The sequence below is a fragment of the Ursus maritimus genome, unplaced genomic scaffold, assembly GCF_017311325.1.
Source record: "Ursus maritimus isolate PB19 unplaced genomic scaffold, ASM1731132v1 scaffold_17, whole genome shotgun sequence".
In the NCBI taxonomy this organism is placed as follows: domain Eukaryota; kingdom Metazoa; phylum Chordata; class Mammalia; order Carnivora; family Ursidae; genus Ursus; species Ursus maritimus.
The window spans coordinates 28,774,652-28,801,862 of record NW_024424119.1 but is presented as its reverse complement, the minus strand read 5'-3'; the positions used below and the strand labels follow the sequence as shown (position 1 = coordinate 28,801,862).

General features: G+C 50.0%; 1 protein-coding gene across 4 annotated transcripts in view; it reads right to left on the bottom strand.

Moving 5' to 3' along the window:
• COL15A1 (collagen type XV alpha 1 chain) overlaps nt 1-23,639 on the bottom strand; it is a 100,905-nt gene extending 77,266 nt beyond the window's left edge. Inside the window, exons 1-2 of one of the 4 annotated variants that reach the window (XM_040631657.1) lie at nt 23,586-23,639; nt 23,421-23,506 (exon numbers count right to left, since the gene is read on the bottom strand). In XM_040631657.1, the coding sequence (XP_040487591.1) occupies nt 23,421-23,506; nt 23,586-23,596 (97 nt within the window). In that variant the 5' untranslated portion in view covers nt 23,597-23,639. The remainder of the gene's footprint in view (nt 1-23,420; nt 23,507-23,585) is intronic. The other 3 variants (XM_040631658.1, XM_040631656.1, XM_040631659.1) reach the window with 3 other exon arrangements.
• Between the last annotated feature and the right edge of the window lie 3,572 nt (nt 23,640-27,211).

Below are 27,211 nucleotides of genomic sequence, written 5' to 3'. Positions count from 1 at the left end.
GAGTGTGATGAGGGCCTTGAATCCCGAGGATGACATCAACTGCAATGAGTCATCACTCCCGGCAGGCTGCTCTGGAGGACACAGCTCAGGGCACCGTGAGGAAAACTCATGGAAAACAGGCACGGAGGGGACGGGGCCTGTCGGGGCACCTGAGGGGCACCAGATAGGAGCATGCAGCTGCCTGCTAGCAGTGGGCCCCGGCAACCGCAGCTCCTGAACACCGCAGGGCTCGGCGCCAGATGGGGACAAAAAACCAAGAGCCGGAGGCCAGGCAGGGTCAGTGTAGACATCTGGCCCAGAGGGTTTCAAACTGCATTCCCAGGAGCCAGGGGTGGGGCTCAGGGGAGGGAGCTGCACCGAGGAGGCTGGCAGCAGGAGGAGGCAGATGAAGGAGGAGAAGGCCTGCCCGTGGGGCCCCCAACACACGCACACAGCCACACGGACGCTCACACACAGATGCAGGTAGCCGTACACACACATTCACACACGCACACATACACCCACGCTGACAGCTTCACCCACACTCATCCCCAATACAGAGTCACATGCACACTCGTCTGCTCACACACTCACACACTCACGCACACTCACACATTCATTTGTGGATACTCTCTCACACTCTAACGCACACTCACACACACTCACCTACCCTCATACACACACTCGCACCAAAGCAACTCAGACTTCATTCGTTTCATATATCCGGTTCCAATCACAGCCTCATTTGAAGAAAGGGTTCTGTAGCTAAAAACCAAGCAACCAACCAAGAACCCCATCGTCAAAAGCCTTCCATGTTACTGATGTTCACAGGGGGCGCTGCACGGGAAGACACCGGCCCAGGGGCCCACGAGAGTCTGCAGCCCACTCTTTCTTCACCAGCTACCTCTTTAAGGGTGTGGAGGTCTTTGCCTACATCCTACACACAGGGCTTCAGCGGCTCCCATGTGGGTCCATTTTCCGAATTTCCCCCTCGTCAGTAAAACCTTCTCAGAATGTCAGATTTGGGTCATGTCTTCACAAAGCATGGAACCCAACGGACTCATTTTCTTAGAAGCAATGCTAGAAACGGTTGATCGATGAACAGCTGACCTGTAACAGGTGATACTCGGCACAGAGCCTGGCACAGGTAGGTGCCCCATAAAGGGCGGTTTCAGGAACATTCAAGTGCATTTCTGCACAATGATAGCTCACGTGTGTTGAGCCCTCCCTGTGTCCTGGGTACAAGTGCTTTCCCTGCGGCGACGGTTCTCAGCTCTGGCTGCACAGCAGAATCACACTGGGGAGATTTTCAAAAATACCACTGCCCATGCCTCTCTCTCAGAGGTTTTGATCAGATGGTCCGAGTATGGCCGGGGCTAGTGAAGTGGCATAAGGTGATACTCATTCACAGCCCCTGAGGTTTGTTGTTGTTGTTAAGATTTTATTTATTTGAGAGAGAGAGCACGCACGCACAGGGGGAACAGAGAGAGAGAGGGAGAGAGAGAGAGAGAGAGAGAGGGAGAGAGAGAGAGACTCTCAAGCAGACTCCATGCTGAGCACGGAGGCCGACATGGGGCTCGATCCCAGGACCCTGAGATCATGACCTGAGCCGAAATCAAGAGCCAGACACTTAACCAACGGAGTCACCCAGGCGCCCCAACACAGCCCTTGAGTTCATCACAACAGCCCCACTCTTATTGTTCCCAATCTACAGATGTGGGAACAGAGGCACAGAGTAGTTACACAACTTGCCCAAGGGCACACAGCTATCAGGTCCCAGAACTGACGACTTTAAACCTTCATCTGTCAGATGTGAGGAGCTGAGTCTCTATCTGCTCCTTTTGAGGAATGTCACTTCTATCCAAGGCTGCCCCACTCCAGGGAGCACCCCCTGTTTAGCCCTCAGCGGCCTTGGGCCCGTCTGCCTCTCTATCCCCATTGCCCTGACAGCCCCTCCCCATCACTTTTAGGATCAACACAGCTTCTCCCTACCAGCTACCAGGGAGAGGGCTCTGCTGCCAGCCAGAGACGGTCTCTCCTGGGCTTCACCTTCTGAGCAGATCCAGGAAGGCCAGAGACTCCAGTCCTGCTGGCCGCTGGGTACCTACATCTCTTATCTTGGCTGACCGGACATATTTTCAGAGCTGGGAGAAGGATCTCCAAGCAGAATGGTGTTGGGGAGAAAGACTGCTCTGGCTTCAAATCCCAGCTCTGCATTTAAAAGCTGTGCAACTTTGGACAAAACACTTCCCCTCTCTGAGCCTCAGGTTCTAAACCTGTAACATAGGAATAATGTCACCTACTGTAGGAGAGGGTTTCGAGAATGACCTGAGATAGATAACAGATATAAAATACTGAGCCAAAGGCCTGGCAAACACAGACATTTAGTAGCGCACACTGGTCGTGAGTATTGCTATTATTATCAATGACATAAGCTTTCCTTCCTCTCCCCTGAACTACTGTAATTGCCATGAAAGGCAGCGTTGAGCAACTTTCCCTCTGGGTCTCAGTTTTCTCACCTGCAGATAGGGTGATAACTACCGCCTCCCCTAGGGTGCAGAGAGGGCCACAGGTGGTTCTGAATGGGAAAATGCTTTGTCAAGCACAGCCTACTCAAGTGTAAGGAACAATTTATAAGGACAGAGGGCTCCAAACAGGTGTCTTCTAGCTGAGAGTGCTGTTTTTCTCTGATTAGTGAAATCTGAACACACACACACACACACACACAGAGGCTGTAATGTGGCCAGCGTCACTCCATAAGCAGAACTCCCTGCCCCAGCCTGGGAATGGCTTGAGGAACATGGGGCCGGCACAGAGGAGCCGGAACCTGGAAACTGGTTTAGCACCCCACTCAATCCCAGCCCTACCCCAGGGCAAGAAGCTGGGGTCAGGCCTAACTGCAGCTGCTGGAGGAAACAACAACTAAACAATAATAATAATAATGACCATGCTCGCGCAGTGGATGGAATGATGGCTCTCCAAAAAGATATGTCCACGTCCTAGTCCCTGGAACCTATGAATTTGACCTTATTTGGAAGAAGGGTCTTTTGCTGATATATTTAAATTAAGGAACTAGAAATGAAGAGATCATCCTAGATTACCCAGGTATGCCTTAAATCCAATGGCAAGTGTCCTTATAAGAGACACATGGCGGAGATCGGACAGGCGAAAGGGGAGACACTGTGACCATGGAGGCAGAGCCTGGAGGGAGGCCCCAGCAAGTCGAGGATTGCCAGCAGAAGCTGGAGGAGGCCAGGAAGGATCCTCCCCTAGGGCCTCCAGAGGGGGTGCAACCCTGCCGACACCTTGATTTTGGACTTCCCGCCTCCAGAACTTTACAAGAATAAATGTCTGTGGTTTGAAGCCACCCAATTTGCAGTATTCTGTGACAGCAGCCAAGGAAATGAATATATTCTCTGAATTCTTACTGTATGCCAAGTGGGACCCGGACTGGGTCATTCCATGCTCACGGTAGCCCGGATTATAGATGAGGCGACTGGAGTGCAGAGGCAGGGGTTCACACAGATGGTAAAGTGACAGAGACAAGATCTGGACCCAGATAGCCTAGGTTCAAGCCCCATAGCCCATCTGCTTAACCACAACACCAATGGTTCTCAAAGTGTGGTTCCTGGGCCAGCAGCAACGGCATCACCTGGGAACCGAGCTACCATTTCGCAGGCTATCCTCCAGACCTACTGAATCAGAAACTCCGCAGCAAAGACCAGCATCTGTGTTTGGACTAGTCCTCCCGGTGACGATCACCCTCAGGTTGGTGACACCTGTCATACACAGTGCTGGTGGAGGCTAAGGTCACCGCGTAAGGCCAGAACAGAGGCCAGTGGTAGGGAAGCATGCAGCAGCAGGTGTGAGCAGACAGCCGGCAGCACAGAAGTCTGCTGCAGGGCTAGGACCCAGGCATCAGATTGGGCAGGACTCCAGCCACTTCCGCCAGGGGACGGACCCAGGCAGGGCCCCAGCCAGCCATGATGAGCTGCAAATGAGTGACTTCCTAGCCAGGCCAATGCCATGCTGAGTCCCCTGTGTGACTAGATCCCACTGATTGACAACAGGAGGGCCTCAGGGCCTGGAGTGAGGTGGCCAAGTAGCCCCAGGCTGGAGGTAAATGGATACAGGGAGGCTTGGGAGCCCCAGCCCAAGGGCCTGGGCCTGTTGGGTGAGGGTTCTGCAGCCAGGAGTAAGCTGATGGCCTCCAAGGGAGCTACTAACCAGGGAAAGCCTGTCCTGAGCAGAAGCAGCCCATGCCTTCCAGAGGCGGTGGCGACAGCTACCTCCCTTGCCTCTCCCAGCTTCTCCGTGCCCTGCACTCAGCTTAAGGGGCCTGAAGACTTCCAGGGAAGTCCACTTCAGCCACACTGGGAAGCTGGGCCTCAGGGCCCACTCCTTCTAGATGACTACAAATGAGTCACCCCGTCTTGCCAAGAAATCCTCCCTGGGTGAGTTTCCCAGGAAGCTCCAATTTCTCACTACTCTGTTATTATCTGTTTACTTGCCTGTGTCTCTCACCGGCTTATGAGCCCTTTGGGGTACAGACATCATGTCCTAGCTTTATTTCTGTATCTTCCAACTTCACCGACCCTTCTAGCATGGGACCTTGCCTGGGGTAAGTGAAAACTGAGCATGAATGGATGCATGGACAGATGGACAAATAATGCACATGTGAGTGAATGAATGAGCTCCGTAGATTCTGGACAAGAGTGATTGCAGGCTGGCCCTAATATCTCATATTTATTGTCATCAATCAAAAGAATTCAATCAATGCTAGCTGTTGCCATCATAATCCCATCAGCACCATTAACTCAATATATACCTCATAGCCTAGCTCTCATCTGATCCCCACGGTTGAGATATAATAGAATTTTATTATTATTATATTACAAAGGCTTGATGTTAACTTTTGTGAGGGCTGCAGTCTTCTATCCTTTTGGCTGACCCCTAAGTAAGAGGGCTTTGAATGACCAGTCTTCTGCAAAATTCCTGCCCTTGGCTCTCACCCACTGACTGAGTTGGGAGTGCTTCCCTTAAACACACTGGCCTCTGACTTCAGACTAAATTCCAGCCGCCCCCATCTTCCCCCTCCCTGAAATGAGGGTCTGGGTGGAGGATGTGAGCAACACATGCCTACCTTCTCCCTTACATACTGTTAGGGTCTTGAAGTTCAGCTAGAGGCCTTGGGGAAGCTGCTCATAGCCTGTCTGGGTATCAGGCATGACCTGGGGGCACTGGACAAGTGGGAAGGGATGGGACAGGCCAGCCTTCCAGGTCCTGGGGGAGAAGGGAAAAATTCCTGCTCCTGGTTGCATCCCCCACCCTCACCCCTACCCGGACCCAGGAAATAAGGCACTGAGTGGGAGGGGCATCAAATGGTGGGAGGAGCTTGAAAAACTTCACAATTCTGGAGCTTTCTAAGTCTTTCTCTAAGTAAGGCATATCCTCTGGTGTCTCTTAAATTTTTTGGCATGGTGACACCACCTGGTCAGTAAAATCTCTTAAAGAGTTGCTATCCACGTGCCTCAATTCAGCCATCATTTACATTATCCCAGCCCCAGCACAGCCACAAGGGGAGTATGGATCCTGGAAGGATCTTTCCTTTTGCTCTATCCCGGTTCCAGTCAAGGGTTCTGGCCTTGTCTACAACCAGCGTCTACAACCAGTGTCCTGTGGCTGACCCGGTCCAAACTTGGCTCTGGGCTAGACTCTGGGAGAGTAGATGGTCCCCAAGTAGCTCTCAGCCTAGGAGAGGGGACAAGACACCAACGCAGAGCCCCACTACAGGTGGCCTGAACTGGAAGGCTTGGCGCAGGTGAACGTGGTGGAGGGAGCAGAGCACAGGCTAACCCACTGTAAGAAAAACAAGGGGTATGTGAGTGGTTCTGGGGAGTGGAGCAAGGGACCCTTAGGTAACCTCCAGTATTAGAGCAGAAAGGAGAGACTTACAAATCCAGGGAAATACAGACTTAGAAGTGTTAAAGTGACATGTGGTAGTTCGCCTAATCTCAGGCCAATTTGGTAGGTGAGGACTACTGCTCTCTCATTCTGCAGATGAAAGCCTCAGGGCTGGTGAGCAGGTAGCTGGGACTCGCAGGGGGTCACCTGAGGTCCTCCCTAGCTCTTTCTAGTCTTACCATTTTTTCACATAGGAGACAAGAGCCAGGTTGCAGAAAGCCTTGAAAGCCAAGGAGACTAAAATGTATCCAACAGGCCACAGGGAGCCTCAGCAGGCTTCTGGGGAAAGCCACTGCTGACCATTTTAGGAGGCGTCGCCATCTCACCCCAAGCTGCTGCCCCTGGCAGCAGGGCCCCCTTCCTTCCCTTGCCAAGGAGAGGGTGGAATTGGCGAATTGGAATGTGGAGCGAAGGCGGTAGTTTGGCAAGAGCAGGAGACATACTTTCCTGCAGCCTCTCGGGGCACTTGGCATGCTATGCCCCGGGCGAATCAAGCTGCCCTGGGAACAGCCCGGGGTGTCCCAACAGACAAGTTTGTGTGAGTTGAGCCAGGACAGAGAAGCAGCCGGGCAGAATGAGCTCACGGCTTCAGCAGGCACTGTGAAAACTCGTCTACACAGACCAAGGCTGGTGGAGGCCTTCAGAGCTGGGGAGGACCTCAGGAAACACCAGTCCAATGTTCCAAAGACGAGAAAACCGGAGCCCAGATGGACAGTGTGAGTCACCCAAGTGCCCATGGCATGTTCCCACAGCTATCTACTCCCCAGGCCACTCTCCCCCAAAACCCTAAAGAAGGCGTGGCGTGGGGAAGCGCCTCCGCCCATGCTTGGCACACAGTAGGGGCCCAACGTGGGAATGAATGCATCCGTGCTGTAGTGGGGGCCTGCAGCCCACACAGACAATGACTTGGGTGCTGATGTGCAGGCAGAAACAAATCAGCTAAGCAATCTGTCCTACAGCTGCTACCAAACACACTGCTTCTTCTTACAGATTGTCCTGCTCAACTGTGCAAAGACCGGCTCCCTGCTGGACACTGGAGCCCATTTGGCTCTGCAGTGGGATCTGAGTTTCAGCGAACAGCTGGAACAGATGGTGACCCTAAAGTCATATTTTGCAACAGGCTGACTCTTGTTTAATCTAGATGAAAGTACAGCTCGACAATCTCCACATGTTCGCTGGAGGGAGAGTGGTGCAGTGAGCTGGGGGAGGGGGCTCAGAGCTTCCAAGATGAGTACATGGGAGATGCCCCTACCTGGAAACCTGAAACTCAGGGTGACATCAGGGGAATCCCAGGAGGACCACTATCACCCCATGGGTGCAGGAGAAAGGATGTGGAATTTGGCGCCAGACAGACCCTTGTGCAAGTCCTTGCTCCACTACTTACTAGCCAGTGACCTCGGGCCAGTTCTTTAGCATTTCTGAGCCTTAGTTTCTTTCTCTGGACATAGAGATGGCAATAACTAGCTCTCAGGGTGGTGGTGCAGGGCAATGTCAGGTGCCAAGCACATCCTGTCCATCGTTTGTTCATTCATCCATCCATCCATCTATTCACCCATCCACTCACTCACTCATAAATAGTATCAGCACCAATCACCACATGCCTGGCAGCTAGTCTTGCAGAGTCACCAGTCTTCATGGTCTGTGTGGTCTAGAACTGAGTTCCTCATCCCTGGCAGAACCACCACCAGGGGTTTAGAACATTGATGCCTGGCGGCAGCCCTAACCAAAATCTCTAGGGATAAGGCCAGGGATGCCACTGCGCCGCAGCGTGAGGTTCATGATTTAGGGGAAACGTCCCATCCACTGAAGGCCTTCTGCCTCTGGCTCTCTCCAAGCACTCCCCCAGCATTACTTGCTGAATGCCTCACACAGCCCTGGAGGCAGGACCTCTACCCACCCCTACCCCACATCCAGGTGAGGAAACCATCACTCCTTCTGAGCGACCTGCCCAAGCCAGAAAAGAAAGAACTGGGATTTGAAGTACATCTGATGTTTCCAAAGCTCAGTTCCAACCACACGCTGCCACATATAAAAGGGACCTCAGCACCTGTGAATGCCTGCCCTCGGCTCTCCTCCCATGTCCCTGGGCATGGAACAGACCAACCATGCATCTACAGTCACGCTGCACTGGGGAATTTCAGGGTGGTGCAATGCCCCTACCTGGACATCAGAAGACCCAAATCCAGGCCTTCTGTATTCCATCTGTGGCTCTCATCTTTCTGTCTCTAATTTAGAACTAGAATAGATGATCCTGAAAGTCCCAAATGTTACAGGTCCTCAGGTTCCCAAGGGGTTTTGATGGAGGTGAGGTATTTGGGGGACCTCCAGGCCCTTTCAGAGGGGCACCCTAGGAGCCCAGCTCTCCAAGGTGCATGAACGGTGAGCTGTGCCTTCTCCCACAGGAGCCACTATGTGGTACAGACCACACTGGGTAGGAGGCTGCCTCCAAAGGGCGGTTCTTAGAAACGCTGAACTTGAGTGGGACTAGCCAGTCTCCCGCCTGCATACGCATGAGCAGCATTTCTCACATTCCACTCAACCTTCCCATGCTAATGCTGCCCCCACACACTCATTCCTGGAAAGGTAAATGCAGATTGAGAGGGGAAAGCTTCTTGTAGCCATGAATACACGCACACGCGCGCACACACACACACATCTATTCATTCAACCAGCATTCACTGGGCTCCTGCTGCCTGGCAGGCACTATTCAAGGTGCTGGGGATAGAGCAGTGACAGACAGACAAGTTCCATCCCCCATGGAATTGACACTTCTAGTATAAGAGCTGCGGATAGCAATGATCTTCATCTTGTCAACAACAACAAAAAACGTTAATAACCCCTTCCACACACAAGCGCATTAGATATCTGCAGACGGAGAAAATGTTTATACAAGAGTGGGTTCTGGCACCCACTGCCACGATTCTGAACCTCCCCCACAAGTTGGGGACCTCAAATCTATATACATCATCTCCACTTAGCATCCTACCATCAGGGAGAGGGGACCCTATGCCTGAGGACCAGGCTCTAGACAAAGAGCCCCCCAGAGCTTAGAGAATTAAAGCCTCCTGCTTTAACTCTAAAAGCACTCAACTTTTGCATTCTACCCCATAACATGTGTGCTGTTCCTTTTAGTATAAAATGCTCTAAATTATTTCCCAGTTATTACTGGACTCCCCACCCCACCCCAAGTTGCCAATATCTGAGTAAAATGGATGCAGGAAATAAACAACGTGACTTTGCGTGCCACGGTCACACAGCCACAAGCCAGGAGCCCAGCCAAGGTGAGAAGGTCTCTAAAGGAATGGCCCGGACAGGAGGAGGTAATGCACCATCTGTATCCCACCATTTCTAAAGAAGTTGCTCTCCTATGTAAACACATCTAAAAGCTTCCCACCAGAGTTATTAGCCACAAGATCTGGTTTCTGTTCCGTGGCGAGAGAATCCTGCATTGTGTTGATGGATGCACATTCCGAATACCGAGATCCAGAGAGAGACAAAAATCAAAAGGAGAGTATCAGATCTGGATGGGCCTGAGAGCTGGTCCAACCCCTTCATTTGATAGACAGGAAGAAGCTTTTCAAACCCAAGACTAACTGGAGTCTAACTGCAGAGGGCAATTCTTAGAATCCTTTCCCCATGTGACATTCATGGGCTCTTGGTGAGGCAGCTGGGACAGGCTCTGGGTGGCTGAGGCTCTAGGTGGCTCTCACTCAGCCCTGCTCCCCTATCATGTTGCTGCAAGACTCTTAAATGCACTTCTGTGCAACACAGAGGTGGAGACGCTGTACCCTCTCCCTGAAGCAATTCACTCTCTTCAAGTAGAGGCATGAGCAGGGCAGGAGGCAGGACCCGGAGGCCCCCAGCCCGTGGGTCCTGGACTGTGAGCACTGCAAGGGACCCACTGGACAGAAGGAAGCCAAGATGCTCACCCAGGCTTGGGAAAACAGCTCCTGGATGGAAGTTCTGCATTCGACCTGAGACCTGCATCCTTCCCTCCCACACCATGCTCAGGCTGCACGCAGGCTGCCGTTTCCACCCTCTCTTCATTCTGCTCCCTTGATCTGGAACATTCTATCCCTCTTCCAACCTACCACCCCCACCCCCTTTCCTGGCTAAATCAATTCACCCCTCTCATCTCACCTTAAATGTCACTCCTCATGGAGACTTTCCCGACAACCCAGTGCTGATCAGAATGGCCAGGGCTGTGCTTTCAGAGCTCCCTGCACTTCTTCATAACATTTGTTAGCCACATACAAATATTTGGGGTTTTTCGTACAATTATTTATTTAGTGTCTATGTCCCCCACAGACTGTAGGTTCCCTGAGGGGTAGGAACCATGCCTCTCTTGTTCATCATTTGATGCCGAGCACACACCACATTGCCTTGTACCAAGTAGGCAGTCAGTGAATATTTATTCAGTAACAGTGAGTGAACAAATGAATGAATAAAAAACCTGGGGTGCCTGGGTGGCTCTGTTGGTTAAGCGCCCGACTCTTGATTTTGGCTCAGGTCATGATCTCAATGTTGTGGGATCGAGCCCCAAGCTGGGCTCTGTGCTGGGAGTGGAACTTGCTTGGGATTCTCTCTCTCCCTCTACCCCTCCCCCCTCTTTCTCTCTCTTAAAAAAAAAAAAAAAAAGAACGAAAACCCTACCAGGTGTGACAGGCAGGATGGCAAAGTCTACTGAGGCCAGAAACGTTAGCATTCATTCTATCCCACCCCTCATCCACCCTTGCAAAGTCCCCATTCAGCTATATTTCACTTTTTCCACAACAGAGTATGGCTTTTTACGTTCCCTCCACTCTAAGGTCAGTGATTCCAAAGATGAATGACCTCATCCCAGCCCTCCTCATCCTTGGCAAGGTGGACCCGCCCAGGAATTCTGAGCCCAGATGGACTGAAGTGGGTAAGCACTGTGCTAATAGCTGTGGGGACAGGTGCTCATGGCCTCATCACAAGAACTCTGAGATGGGCACGATTATTATCTCCCACACTACAAACGAGGAAACTGAGGCTAGAAGAGGATTAGTAAACCATCCAGAATCACCAGCCCGGAACTGCAAAGCCCGGAACTGAACCAGCTCTGTGCGGCTCCACAGCCCCGACACTTAACCACCATGCTACAAAGGCCATGTGCGCACCCACATCCCCGAGGGGCCTGGGCGATGCTGACCCGGGACCCTGCACTTCTCACAAGCTCCCAGCTGATGCCCATGTGCTGGTACAAGCACCAGTTCGAATAGTAAGACTCTAGAGGAGAAAAGGCGAACGAGGGTTTCCATAGGGCAGGCAGAGTATTCCAGCCTGCGGGCAGGCATGAGCGAAGGCTGAGTGCAGGGAACATACTGTGAAGTTCAGGGCCCAGCAAATAGTTCAGCGTGGCTGAAGCCAGGGCATGAGGAGGGATGGAAGGGGACAAGCAGCCTTGAGCTCCAGCCCAAAGAGAGTGGAATCTAAGGTGTAATGGAAAGCACGGAAGGGTTTTAAGAGGGGGCGTGACGTGATGGGACCTGTGTTTCAACGAGCCACTCTGCCTGCAGGGCGTGCTTGGGAACGGAGACATGGAAGTCCCACCAGCAAGGAAGCTGCTACAACAATCCATTAGAGGACCCGACACAGGCCTGATCCGGGGGTGGGGGGTGGCCAGAGGGATGGAAGAAGGACGTTGGATGCAACAGACATTGCAGGGTAAGACCGTTTTCTTTCCAACAAAGCGGCAGTACTCTTTCCAGGTACTAACGATTTCTCAGCCCCTCCACACACTGGGGCCACAGTGCAGAGCTGGCGGCCAATGTAAAGTCAGGTGCATACGATTCCAAAGGAGTCTCAAACAGAATGACTCTTAGAAATGGGGCCGACCAACCACTCCTTCCAGTCCGGCCACACAGTCTCCACAGGGAGCTGCCTCCAAAGGACAGCCTTTTCCTGCCCTTGCTCCGTAAGCATCTGAGTCCCCGAGTGGCAATGACTTGGTCAAGCTTCCACAGCCAGGCCCTGCATCGAGGAATCCGACCACTAGGCCAGTGCCGTGCATTTTAGAGAATTTCCCCCGGCAGAGAAAACGAAGACATTCAGCTGTAATTTGGTGTCAGCCCACACTTGCAAATATTAAACAAGCAAAAACATTCCATTTCTTAAACTGGAAGTTTACATTCTAAAAGAAGAGGGGGGAGACCCTGAAACGGAGCCATCTACTCTAGACAGTTAAACCTGAAGTAAAATTAGAAAATGTGTCACATGGAAAAACTCTGCAGTGAGAAATAGTTTCTCCCCCCCCCTTTTTTCTTTCTGTGGGAGAGTGAGTAATTTGGCATTTTAACTAGACAGGGGGAGAGGGCAGCTGCGGTCTCTGTTTTATGCCAAATGCACAGTTGTCGGGCACAGTTTTGTATCCTGCCTTGTGGACGGGGATGCAATGAGGCATTTGCCTAGCAACCAGAGGAACAGGGATGAGAGCTGCGGGGTTCAATCACTTCCCCTGAGTGCCACAGCGTCTGGCCAAGCTGAACTCAGGCATGCTAGAATGTTCATGCTAACAGTGCTTTTAGGGTTCACCTGGTCCAACCCCTTCACTTCTCAGATGGGAAAACGAGGCCCCAAAAGAGGCAGAGACCTGTCCAAAAGAAAAATAGGGGAACATCAAAACTGAGCCTCTGGGCAAGTGTCTACCATGCTTCTCCCCATCATTGCCATCTTTGCCTCCTGAAGATAGGGGAACCCCTCCATAGCTGATGGTCACCTGAACGTACCAGGTTTCCACCAGGTTATTCATTTCACAAGCATTGCCTGAGTACCTGCCAGGGGCCAGGCATGATGCTAGGTGCTGGGGGTAAAGGAGAGAATGTCCCCAGTTTAGACTCTTGAGGTGGCCCTCCCCCAGATTTCAACCACTTTGGAGGCCGTGTGGTTTGAGATCAGGCTGTGAGCAGGCATATTCTGGGAGACAAGACAAGAACAGCACACTGGTGGGATGTCAAGGGTCTCAAGTGCCATGCTAAGAAGTGTTGTCATTGTTGTCTAACGGCTGCTGTAACAAGTCACCACAAATTTAGTGACTTATATATATTAAAAAAACAACTTATAATCTTAGAGTTCTGTAGGTTAGAAGTCTAATACAGGTCTTCCTTGGATAAAAAGTAAGGTATCAACAGACTGTGCTCCTTTCCGGAAGCTTTAACAGAAAATCCATTTCGTGCCTTTTCCAGCTTCTAGAGGCCACCTGTGTGTGTGCTTTGGCTCATGGTCCCTTCCTGCTTCTTCAACGCCAGCAAAGAAGGCCAGTCAAGTTCTTCCCATGTTGCATCTCTCTGACCTCCTCTCCTGCCCTCACGTCTACTCTTAAGGACCCTTGTGATTATGCTGAGCCCACCTGCGTCATCCAGGGTCCTCACCTTCTTTTAAGGTCAGCTGATTAACCACCTGAATTCCATCTACAACCTTAGTTCTCCTACACCATGTGACCAAACATATTCACAGGCTCTGGAGAGGGCGATGCGGACACCTTTGGAGGGCCATGACGACCTACCACAGGTGGTTAGCACAGGAAGATGACAAAAGGTTTTAAGCAGGGTGACATGATCAGAGTCAGTGTTCCAGAAAATGCACATTCTGATTTACTGGGTCTGTGGTTGGGACTGGAGATATTGCTGATGTTGCTGGCCTGCGGACCACATCTGAGCAGCAAGAAGCAAGAAGACTACTGCTGGCCGCAGGCGGGGAGGCACTGAATGGTGGAGCGAGACAGACCTGTGTGCTGAAAATAAAGATGGAAGAAGCCAGTTGCTGAGCTGTACGTCTGGGAGGGGAGAAGCAGCTGGCTGACCCAACTGCAGGTGGAGTTGTGTGTGTGATGCTGCAGAAATCACAGGAATTTAGGTTCAGTTTGTCCACCAGCGTTTGGGCTCTCTGGACTTCTATTCTAGAATGGTTATAACTTTCCAGCACCCAAAAAGCACAGCTTCATTTTCCTTTGGTGACATGTATTCATCCCCGATCTATCTATTACATCCAAGGCCCTGCTCTACCCCCGCTCTGGTCCCCATACCATCCATCGTAGCAGATGGCTGTGGGTGGTCTCCCAGCAGGGCTGGAGGCACACACAGACTTTGCTGCGGTCAAGGGTTCATAATGCTGGGTTTTCACTCAGATCTCCACAGTCTCAGGCTCTGAATGATTCATTCATCAATGTATTCAAATGCTCATTGTGTCCGTTTGGTGCCATGTCAGATGCGGAGGAAACATGGATAAATAAAATAGGGTTCCTGCCCTCAGGGAACCCGCAGTGATGTGAGAGCAGGGAAGGAAGGAGGTACTGAACAGGTCACCAATCACAGGCCCAATGCTCACCTCCTTACTCTTCATAGTAGGAACTATTGGCCAATCTACAGATAAGGAGGATAAGGCAAAGAGAGGTCACTTGGTGGGAAGTGGCAGAGCTGAGATCTGAACCCAAGACCCAAGCTCCCGGAGCTCATCTGGCTGAACTATAGCTCCTGAAGCTCCGTCTGGGATCCAGTGCCAGCCTGCCCCTCCTCTGTGTTGCAACCATGGGCAGTACTTCCCTCTCTGGGGCTCAGGATCGCCGCGTCAGAAAGGAGGCCTTTAGGCCACACCAGTTGTTCTCAACCCTGTTGTTCTCAACCCTGGGTGTACCTTAAAATCACCCGGGAGCTTTTAAAACTGTGCCTAGACGTCACCCCTGATGAGTTCAGCATCTTGGAAGTGGGGAAGGCTGGGCATCAGGTTCATTCTGAATTTCCAAGTGATTCTCCAAGCAGCCAAGGTTGAGAACCACCAAGGACCTTATCACATGACCTCTGGAACTCCAATTTCCTGAAAGATCCTCTTCTCTTCCAGCCCTACAGGACATGTGTAACATGAATGAACAAAGTGGGAAGGGAAAAGGGAGGAAGGATTCACGACTAAGGACATTCAACTAAGGACATTATAGGGCAGTCAGGCAGCACTGTCCCTACACCTGCTGTCACTTTCCCCCTTTGTTTTATTTTGTTTTAAAGATTTTATTTATTTATTTGAGACACAGAGAGAGAGAGTAAGAGAGAGCGCATGAGTAGGGGTGGGGGAGGGCAGAGGGAGAAGAAGAAGCAGGCTCCCTGCTGAGCAGGAACCCCGACAAGGGGCACAATCCTAGGACCCGAGATCATGACCTGAGCCAAAGGCAGACGCTTAATCAACTGAGCCACCCAGATACCCCATCTCCCTTTGGAGAAATAGGAGCAGCAGAGAAAGGCAGAGTGAGCTAGTCTAGTACACTGTTGCAGGGAGTAGAAATCACTATTGCCTTTCCAGAGAATGCAACAGAAGCTTTAAAAATGGGCATGCACTAGAGCCAACAATTTGCTTCAGGAATTTGTGCTAGGGAATAATTGCAGAAAAGGCCAAATACAGAGCTACAAGAATGGGTTCATCACGATAGTGTTTATAGTAGCAAACAACCAGAAACCGTCTAAGAGCATAAAAGGGGACTAGTTTAATTACGGCACGTACATACAATTAAATACTATTTCAATTACAAAAGATGTTAGGCAACAATAGTTAATGCTCCAGAGGAAGTGTTTAGATGTTTATTAAGAGAAAAAAATGCCAAGCCACAAAACACAATGTATAGAATGATCTATTCTTTTTATAACGTATGTGCATATTTAGGCAAATAACTTTGAAAAATTGTCCACCAAATGTTAGCAGCATTTATTTCTGAGTCATGATATAATATGTGTCATTTGTAAACTCCTTCCCCCACCCTAGATTTTTACAATGACTGTTACTTTTACCATCAAATTTTTAACGTAATTGAAAAAATAAAGCTCCTTTTTCAAAGCCTGCTTCCCTCCACCTGCCCGCCCCATCTTCTGGTGGAAATAGACATCCTTACTTTGCTAGTGCAGAGGCTTGCTTGCACCTGCGTTAGGACACACAGGATAAGCTCCCCAGCTGTTAAGCCGGCTGTTGCACACTGGTCTCCACTACTGAACTACAAGGCATCTAGGATGGGCACTCGGTCCAATGCATCTTCTTAGTCACCCACCACCCATCCCAGAGGGCCTCCACGAGAGCAGGCAATCAAGAAGTATGGGAAGAAGACAGAAATGTTATAAATTTATACATCTATATAGTAGTCAGAACACAGAACAGGGCAGACAGTTTTTCAAAGACTTCAACAGATGTTCACGTTGTGGAAAGACTAGTTGAAAAAGCCCTCCTAGGGGCGCCTGGGTGGCTCAGTCATTAAGTGTCTTTTTTGGCCCAGGGCGTGATCCCAAGGTTCTGGGATCGAGCCCTGCGTCGGGCTCCCTTTTCTGCTGGGAGCCTGCTTCTTCCTCTCCCACTCCCCCTGCTTGTGTATCCTCTCTTGCTGGCTGTGTCTCTCTCTGTCAAATAAATAAATAAAATCTTAAAAAGAAAAGAAAAGAAAGGAAAAGAAAAGAAAAAAGAAAAGAAAAGAAAAGAAAAGAAAAGAAAAGAAAAGAAAAGAAAAGAAAAAGCCCTCCTAGTGGTAGAGGGGGCTTTCAAGCTGGGCCCCATTTAAGTCCCTCGGTGATGGAAGGGTGACTTCCGGAGATGTTGAAGGCAAGGCTGCTCCCTGCAAATGAGACTCTAGCCAAATCCCTCAAACCCAGGAAGGGACTCTCCTAATACCTGAAGTCGGGGATCCTGCTCATTTGAAGGAGATACCAGGACCCTCAGAAGAGTTTTCTTCCCTGTCCAATCCTTCAAGTCATCCATGCTACACAACAAGTGCAAAATGAATTGGATTGGATAAAATTGGGTTGGATTGGCTTGGGTTGGGTTGGGTTGGGTTGGGTTGGGTTGGGTTGTATTAGATTAGGTTGGGTTGAGTTGAGTTCTAATGGGGATAAGGGGTGGGATGCACTCATTAGGTGACTCCAGTCTCATACCTCCCTCATTAAAGCTTGCCCAATAATAGGTCTGGACATTCGTCCAAGTTCCACTCTAACCCTAGACTTTTTCTCTCTTGAATTGGGGTGAAGCAGAGGAAGGTGGTCAGTCAGCAAACCTGCTCCTCCCAACACTTCTGAAGCATCTCTACTCCCCTGTGCTCTCTGTCGACAGTAGTAGCTCAGGCCCCATGACCTGCTGCTCTGACTTCGAAACCTTATTTGCTCATCCATTCTCCTTATTGCACATTAGTGTCTTCAACTGAATCTTATTATAAGATTTCCTCCCTTTTGATAACCCTCACTCGCCCATCCCCACTCCAACACTCCCACTACCCAATCATATCATGTGAAAATTCTGTGATAAATCAATCTGTACCAAAAAATATATGGCCTAATGAACGAGACAGGGGTGACTTCCCTTACCAGATTTTAAAACATATTACAATGCAGTGATTATCAAGACCATGTGAGATTTTAAAATAGTAGAGATAGGCACATAAGCACAAGAAGGGACCAATAGTAGAGATTTGAGAAAAAAATTTTCATCATTAAAGAAAAAAAATTATACGATACCCCAGAAGCAATACAACAATGGGTAAATCATTCACATCTTAATTAGTATTTTGGGGAATCCTGGGTACCACTTTGAAAAAAAACTGACTTTAAATTACATACTATGTAATCTACGTAATTAACTTAATTTATGGTCCATTTTAAGTAGGTCAAGCTGTAGACATTCAAAGAAACCTTGAAAATAAACTCAATATTTAGTGAATAGAGAAAAGACAAATGTACAACTTTTGACAAATGGAGGACATCAGGAATAAGATGAGTAGGCATAAACTAGACAACAAATTGTTTATGCAATTACATATAATGAAAAGAAGATAAAGAGCAAAATAACATCAGCATAAATTCCTAACTAGTTATTAAAGTTACTAAAGGAAAAAAACCGAAAAGCCCCATAACGTACCCTTATTACTCAGCCATGATCACCCCACAGTTGGCAGAGCTGCAGAAGAATGGAGATGAATTACAATTACAATTGACATGGTAAATTGGCACACACTCTCCAGGCAACAAGCTGGACCTACCCATTCATTCCCTCTTTGAGTCACTGACAGAGTTTGCTGAGTGCTCACTCGGCCAGGCCCTGAGCTAGGTTCTAGGATTCAGAGTTGGAAAGGCCCAGTCCCTGCCTCTTGGAGATTCCTGCGTAGTAGGGAAGGCAGACGAATCATCAGTGGTCACCGTCCATCTGAGAAGCCCTGTGACTGAGGGATGGGTTGATAGACAGTGTCAGCCCAGAGGAAAGACATGCAACCTGCCTGGTGGAGGAGGGCTTCCCAGAGAAGATGGGTAAAGGATGAATCGTGCGCTGCCAGGCAGACAAGAAGAAAGGTATCCTCAAAGAGCTACCGGCCTAGGCAGAGACACAGAGGTGAGTCATCACATATCTTATTCCACAAGCTACCAGTGGTTTGTTGTGAGCCCAAGCCAGTAGGGGCTCTGTGTGACCGGAGAGACTGGGAGGCCACAAAGGGCCCTCTGCAGCAAGGGGCATGACCCCCTCTTAGGTACAGTAAGAACCCAGTGAGAGCAATCAAAGTAGGAAGGAGAATGGTTAAATCTCTATCTAAGACAGATCCATCTAAATACATAAGAATTATGCAACTACTTCTGTTCTTTGATGGGCAAGTCTGTTTAGGGAAATCTAGTAAAAAAAAAAACGACAACAACAACAATCAAAAGGAAAACAAAGGCCATTTGTCCGAAGATGGTCCCAGCAGCACTGTTCATAATAATGACAAAATAATGACAAAAGTCCAAGTGGCCAACTCTGGACAAACGAGGCATGACCCATACCCTCGAAATGCTCCCACGGAAAAGAGAAATAAACAAACATACTGATTCCTAGAGGGGGGACAGTGGCTGGCGCCGGGAGAGACAGACGCAGGTCATGGGGAGTTCAGCGATGAGAGCGCTCACCTAGAGAGATGTCTCTCCCAGGGTGCCCTGTAAGCTGGTAGGGAGCATTAGGCCTTAAAGAGAAACAGAGGGCAAGGCAGTGTGCTCTAGACAGGGAGAGGAGTTCACATCTTGTGCAAAGTCAAAGAGGCTATAAAACCCCAACACGACATGGGAAGCTGTGAGGGGCTCCGCGTGCCAGTTCTCAGCCCATGCTCTGCCGTAAAACACGCGGGCAGCACGGGATGCTGGTTGGGCATTCCCCACTTGCTACAGAACCGAGAAGTTCAGCCCGTCATTAAAACACTACAATCATTTATCTTCATCACAACTCCCGATGGTACATGAGCAACGGTAGCTCGCTACAGGCCACGGCACGGGGAAGGCAAAGGGCCAGAGACAGGAAATCTCAGGTGTGACCCCTCCCCACTCCTCTCTCCTTCAGGAAAGCACATCAGACGGCCATGAGCGAGAGTGAGATGGCTGGAGGAAAATCCCAAACTGGCTCCAATTAGCATTCAGATTGGCCTCCAAGAAGATCTGCAGATGGCCAATAAGCCCATGAAAAAATGCTCGACGTCATTAGTCATTAGGAAAATGCAAATCAAAACAACAAGGAGGGACCACTTCACACCCACTAAGATAACTGTAATTAAAACTCGGAAAATTAGGGGCGCCTGGGTGGCACAGCGGTTAAGCGTCTGCCTTCGGCTCAGGGCGTGATCCCGGCGATCTGGGATCGAGCCCCACATCAGGCTCTTCTGCTATGAGCCTGCTTCTTCCTCTCCCACTCCCCCTGCTTGTGTTCCCTCTCTCACTGGCTGTCTCTATCTCTGTCAAATAAATAAATAAAATCTTTAAAAAAAAAAAACAAACTCGGAAAATAAGAAGTGTTGGCGAGGTTGTGGAAAAATCAGAGTTCTTGCACACTGCTGGTGGGACTGTGGAATGGTACGGCCCCTGTGAAAAGGGTTTGGGAATTTCTACAAAACCTCAGCATGGAATGACCACATGACCCAGCAGTTCTAGGTATATACCCAAAATAATTAAAGCAAGTACTCAAATTCTTGTACACAAACGTTCACAACAGCACTATTCATGATAGCTAAAAGGAGCAAACAGCCCAAATGTCCCCATCAATCGATGGTCTATCCATGCATTGGAATATTACTCAGTCATAAAAAGCAATGAAGTCCTGACACCTGCTCCAACATGGATGACCCCCAGAAATATTACGCTAAATGAAAGAAGCCAGACACAAAAGGCACAGGTTATATGATGCCATTTATATGAAATAGTCAGAACAGGCAAATCCATAGAGACAGAAAGCAGATCCATGGTTGCCAGGGGCTGGTGGGGTGAGCACGGGGGTAATGGTGGGTGACCACTTAATGGAAATAAGGCTTTTTGCTCTTTGGAGTGATGAAAATGTTTTGGAACTTGACAGAGGAAATAGCTATACAACAGTATGAATGTACGAGCTGCCACCAAATTGTACACATGAAAGTGGCTAGTTTCCTGTTATGTGAATTTCACCGCAGTAAAAAAAAAGAAAAGAAAAGAAAAGGAAAGAAAAGACAAGAAAAGAAAAATCAACCAGGGTAACCAGAGGTCCAATAAATACATGAAAAGGCAATCAACTTAATAATCAGGAAAACATAAATTAAGACTACAGTCAGATTTTACTATGTACTCATTAGAACGGCGGAAATTCAGCCCAGGGACAAGACCAAGTGCTGGTGGGGATTTGAAGATGTGGGAGCTCTTGTACCAGGCTGGCGACCGTGTGCCTCATACAACCATGGAGTAAGACGGGCTGGGGCTGTCTGTTCAGCTGGAAGAGCTGCCACCCCCCGCCCCGCCCGTTACCCAGCACTCCACCCCTAGATAGGGAACCGACAGGACTACATGCCGATGTGCACCAAGACACACATACGACAATGTTCAGAGACACCCCACTGTATCTGCCAAAATAGAAACGCCCCAAATGTCATTGGAGAAAAATGGACAGATAATGCACAGCATATTAATACAGCGGGAAATTATACAGCGACAAAGATGAGTTCACTACAGCCACATACAACAGCATAAATGAAGCTCAGAACTTAATAATATTCAGTGAAAGACACCATGTATAAAGTTCAAAGTCAAGTCAAATGCAACTGTAAAAATTGGAAATACATGCTTAGGTACTAAAGTTATTTCTAAAAAGTAAGGAAGCAATCACCATAAAAGTCAAGGTGATGGTGACCTCTGAGGGCAGGGAGGGAATAATCACATCCAAGGGGCACAAGAGAGCATCTGGGGCTATCCTATTTCTTGACCCGGGATATATGGTTGTTTGCTCCCTGATAAATCATTGGGCTGTACTTTCTGTGTGCACTTTTCTGCATGGATGTTACATTTCATGGTAAAACAGTTTAAAGAAATGTAAATAATTTGCACGTATAAGGATTTTATTAGCAGGAACAAATTACTTGTGGAGCCACTGCCCCTGCCCCCAAAACCACCTCCCTATCTGCTAAAATAGCAGGTATTCCAATGGCACTGGAACTTTACTGGCTCGGCCATGATGCGTTAGGGGCACAAGGATCGGTGTGGGAGACAGGGTCTCATTGACCAGGGTCTCTTTAAACAGGGCAGGCCAGGAAACCCTCAGGAGCTGGGAAGCCTTGAGACTTTGGGCCTTGGTTTCCTTATTAAAGCCCGGAGATAATAACAGTCCCAGTCCCTGCCTCTTGGAGTGATTCTGAGAACGGATGAAGGTAACCCAGACCTGTTCACACGTCCACCCGAAAGTATAAAGTGGTTTGTAAGTTTTAGCCTGGTTAAAGTGCATGCAAAATTTGGTTTGCAGGACCATATTTCACACATCTAGGAAGAGTCTCTGCAGAGGCCCAGAGGGACCCTGAATACCCATCAGTGGCAAATGGCCCTTTCGTTGCCCTTTTCAGCTCCTGAGGGTTTCCTGGCACTCCCTTTTTACGTTATGGATGGGAACAGGACTTCCTCTGTGTTGTTCTAACAACTGACTGGACATCAAGGGGTCCGGCCTTCAAACACAGGAGAAGAAAGAAACACCGAAGTCTCTTTCCCCAGAATCGTCTTCCTTTTTGGAGGTGGGGTTACAGCAAAATTCACAAACTACCATGAAACACGAAGCTGCCCTCTGCCGCTGAGCTGGCAGTACCCTCTATCACATGCAAAATTGCAACGTTTCGACATGGGCCACGGTGCTGAGAAGCCAAAACTGTGCTCCAGCTGCCCTTTGATCTGCAAGAAAGGCCAGGCTGGAGGCTCTGGCAGGAAAAAGTGGCCTCTGACTTTGGGTCTTGCTTCCAAGAAGACAATGGTCTAGGCTGTCCGAGGCTTCCTCTGGCACACAAAGAGTTAACCCAGGCCACCCTCAATCATCAGTTTCCTTCAAAGGGACAGAGGTTGTTGCCCTTTCTCACACACTTACTCTATTGAGGCTAAGTACTGATTTTCTCAATCCAAAAGGGGTGGGAGGCTACTGTGGAGTCAACGTAGTTCTGCAACCCGGCAAGGAGAAAGAGCTGAGGGAGGAAGGATGGGAGCCCAGGGATCTGGGCTCAAGTCCCGCCTTTGGGACAGGCCACTTCCTAAGCCTCTCTCATCCTCAGTATCCTCTTCTGTCAACTGCCTGCATTGCTTGCTCACACGGTTGTTCCAAGGGTCAACACAAAAGTTCTATCACTTTGTGCCTAGTATGGGCCACAGTGCAAAAAGCATATTATTTCTAATACCTCTTTTAATCTTCACAGCATCCTAAGGAGGAAAGGTGGTCTAATTATTCCCGTTTAGGGGAAACTGAGGCACAGAGAGGTGAAATTCATTGTCCTGAGCTGGGTCACGTAACTCAGCCACAATTCAAGCACAGGCAGCCTGAACACACACCTTAACCAAAATCTGTTTTAACTCAGACCCTACCAGTCATCCATCCGCCTCTGGATTCTGGTGGGGAAGCTGAGGCTCAGGGAACAGAAGAGACCAGATCCCCTGGCTCCCCGCCCCTAGCTCTCTCATCACCCATGGCGCCACTGCCCAGGATGGATGGGACTCCCCTAGGTAACTTAGGACTAAGTTAGGCATCGAGGTAATTCAGTCCCGTTATTTCTTGCGCGGCAAAGGCGCCAGGTGTCCCCGCTGGTGGTCACGCTCCCGCACCTGTGTACAGAGAGGGCACCAGACTTGCCCTTAAAATGAACCAGCCAGCTCGCACAACCTGCGCGCGGGCGCCGGGTGAGCTGGAGCTAACTGTCCCCGCAGAGCCGCTGGCGTTGTCACTGTGCTTCCAAAGTCCCTCTGTGCCCAGGATCCGAGGGGCCGCGCCTAGCTCCACAGTGCCCAAACGGCGCGCCGCCCGCCCGGCGGGGCAGGGGCTCCCGGTCGCCCCTCGCATCCCCTGCACCGCCCGGGGAAGCGGCGGGATCGCCAGTGCGCACGGAGCCGCGAGGACTCCCTTTTAAGTCCAGGAATGAGGAGCGCACCGCAGGCACGCCCGCCGCCAAAACCAACTTCCCCGGGGCGCGGACGCAGCCGGTGCCACCGTCAGGCCAGGTCGCTTACCTGTCGCGGAGCGGGTCCGGGTAACAGCGGGTAGAAGCGCGGAGACCGAAAGTAGCAACAGCAGGCGCCAGCCGCGCGCGTTCCTCCTGCAAGAAGTGGCGGGGGGCGAGAAGGTGAGGCGGGCGGGAGGGCCGAGGGGCCGGGGCGCGGGGAAGCGAGTCCTACCTTGGCGCCATCTCGCAGGCCTGCCGAGCCCCCGAAGGCACTGTGCGCCCGGCTGCGCTCTGGCCGCCGCTCGCCCTTCCTGCGGCGAACAAAGGCGGCGCTGGGCAGCGGCGGCGGCGGGCAGCCTCGCGGCTCCCCTGAGTCACTCGCGCTCTGAAACCCGACTCCGCCGCGCCCTGCGCTTGCCCGCGCGCCGCGCCGCGCCCACCTCTGCCCGAGGCGCGGCACTCACGCCCCGGGGGTCCCCTCCGCCGCCGCCGTCCCCACACCCCTTTCCCTCTTCGACGGACGTGCGCTCCCGGCCGCGGCCACCACCCCGAGGGTCTTATGTAACCTTCCAGAAAAGCCCCGCGCCCGCGCTCCTCTGGGTAAACCGGACGCGTCTCCCTCCCGCCCTAACGTGTCTCCCTCCCGCCCTAACGTCTGTCCCAGTCGGGGCTGCCCCGCAGACGAAGCGCTCTCCTTTCATGGGCCAATGGAATTCTCTCAACGGCCTAGGGAGGCTGGAGTCATTGTGATTTCCTTAAATGACTAAGAAACTGAGGCTCAGAGAGATGGAGCGAATGTCCAAGATCACACAGCAGGGCTGAGTTCCTGACTGCTCTGCCTGCCCTGCACGCCTGACACACGAACCCCACAGAAGTGACCCCATTTTGAGGGGTACAGTGATACATATAAACACATGCAGCAAAAATAATCCTAACAAAAAATTTAAATGTATCGAGTATTTCCAAGGTTTCCCTCTCTATAACTTGCCTTCCCCTTCTACCCCCTGCCGGGAATGTAAGTTTCAGGAGGGTGAGAATTTATATTTATTTTGTTATCTGGCTAACAAAATAGTAAGTGGAAGGAAGTGCCAATAAACTTTGGGTGAATGAAGGAGCACAGTCTCAGGCGAGACCACTCCAGGCACTGGGGTGATGTAGGAGAGGTGAACCAGGCTCAGCCTCCCAAAGCTATCCCGGGTGTGTGACTATATCCCACGTGTACAGAGCTTAGCACAGGGCCTGGCACGGGCTAAACCCTCAAATGATGGCTTTTTTTATTATGATTACTAGCAGACACAATAGGGCAAGATTTGGGGGTGCGAGGAGGCACCACAGAGGTCCACGGAGACCTGCACAGTTCTGAAACCTGGCAAGTCCCAGGGGCCTCTCTTCCTGATGCACCAAGTGGCCACAGTGGGCTATGGCACGGTGCTCAGTTCCTGGTTTGCATTTCTAGTAATTTGAGTTAGGCGCCCAGAGATGGGATGGGGATGGACATGGTAGCTAACATTTACTGAGTGCTGATTATCTCCCAGGCCCTGTGCTAAATAAATGCTTTACAGGTTTCCCTCAACGTTGGAAAGTAGAGCATTCCTACAAAATCTTTGAGGAGCCAAAATGGTGTAAAGCAAAGAAGCAATTACCATTAATTTATATGGAAAAATGTTTGAGAGTTCCCAGACCCCAAAAAATAACCCCTCTTAGGCTTTTCTAATACCATAGGACACATCTTGCTAACGATACCCAAAATAAATTGAGATAAAGCACAGATGCTCACAGACACAGTCCAAAGTGGGGGGCAGCTTGATGCTGAGATGTTTGTGGGGGCTGATCCCACTGCTTGCATCTATAACAGTTTGCCTGCAAAACACTGAACACTATTTTCACTTTGCCCCTTTTCTCTGCAAAAGTGAAAATCCTCTTCGGATTTCTTTCAGTTACAGAGAACAGGTATTCCCATAGGTCTTTCATAAAAGCAAAGCAGCAAAACATGAACCTTTGAAAAGCAGGGGATACCTATACCTGTGTTATCTTGCTTAATCCCCGCCACAGCCCTGGAAAGGCAGGACTGCAATGATCCTCATTTCATACATGAGGAAGCCGAGGTTTAAAACATGCCCAGCCTATGCGGGACAGGTGCCGACACCTGTGCTCTGCACCACTCAGTCACACTACGGGCCCAAGGACAAGGCGGTTAGACCCACTGGAGACACGCAGCACCCTGGCATGAAAGGGTTAATGCCTGCACGGCCAATGAGGGCTCCAGCCAGTGGTCAGGAGCTCAGTTTCCAGTCCAGTTCTGGCCTGGGCTGCAGAGTAAAGCTGGGCGGATCCTGTCGTTTTCTGGTTTTTTAATTTCTTCATCTGTATAGTGGACATGATGGTCCTGACGTGGGCAAGTAAGTGGCTGTGAGTCTGTCAATAAGAAAACTTGCACTCCACAATGCTCTGTCCCCTGTCAAAGGCTGCATATCCGGGATCTATACTTCGCTGGGATTCATGTGAACAGGCTTCAGAATGGGAAGAGAGCAGCATGGCCTGGAGATGAAAGTGAACTTCACCCAGCCTCTGGGTCCAAGGAGAGTTTGCAGGGGATTCAGAGGAGGGAAAAGGCCCTAATCCTAGAGATGCACACTCAAGCAGCAAATGGCTAAAGACTTCCTGGGTTGGAGAGTGGAATGGCGGGCAGGGTAACGCTACAGAGCCAAGACCTTCAATGACATGCCAATTGATGGGTATGCATGTGGCCTTGAAATCACTGGTATTCTCTGAGCATTTGGAATCCTGGAACATTTACAGTGGATAGAACCCTGAGAAATCTGATCCAGCCATCTCCCTCCTGTCCCCATTTTATTGATGGAGAAATTGAGGCTCAGAAAGGCCATGCAATTTACCAAGTTAACTATCCAGTAAGTGACAGATTGACAAGTCCCAGAGCCAAGGAGGAAGATGCATAAGAGGAGAGAATGGGAAAGGTCTTCCAGTGTTGCAGAAGATCCTTAAAGGTGGTGAATTCCCTATCACTAGAGAAGCAGATCCCTTAACAAACAAGAGGTCCCAGAGAAGGCAGGAATTACGAACTGGGGCTCTAGGATCATGCCGCCTGGTGAATCCTGGCTCTGTTACTAATGAGCTATATGAAATGTGGGAAAATCTGTAAAACGAAGATGACAAAGAGCTTTTCCTATAAGTTGCTGGAGGATGAAGATGTTTCTGAGATCCGCAGCATTTAGTAGCATGTCTGATGCAAGATAATGCTCATTTGCATGTTCGCTTCTATAAATGATGGTGGTGAGATTCTGGCAAGGGTGTGATGCAAGAGAGACGACATCCGAAACCCAGCCTTCAAGAGGCTGAGGCACCAGCAGCCAAAGTAGCTCTGGAGCTAGGATGGCCCCACGTGGAATTAATACACAAAGCAAAGTGCGTTCTAACAAAATCGTCTGCTTCATGGTTTCTTTCTTCATCTGTTCGTACTCTCTGTGAATATGAATCCTCTCCCACTAGCAGCCGTTCTGTGCTGGAATACTTTATTTTAGTACGAATTTCTAACCATAGGGAATTTGCTTTCTTAGTTCTCTATTTCTCTATTGCTTGTAAAGTATCACATCGACTGGAGATGTAATTGACCTCCTTTGAACTCAAACTTAGAATTTATTTCTACATTGCTTAGAAAGAGCTATGTCAACTACAATGGTCTGATAGGTCTGTGGTTCTATTTGAGTGTTAAAACCACAGGTTGTGAACTGGTGGCCACTGGCTCAATTTGGCCTACGGGTATGTTTTTTTCAACTTGTCTTGTGCCAAGCTCAAAATTAAAGTAGCTAGCAGTATTGGATAATTAGGTGATTTTACATT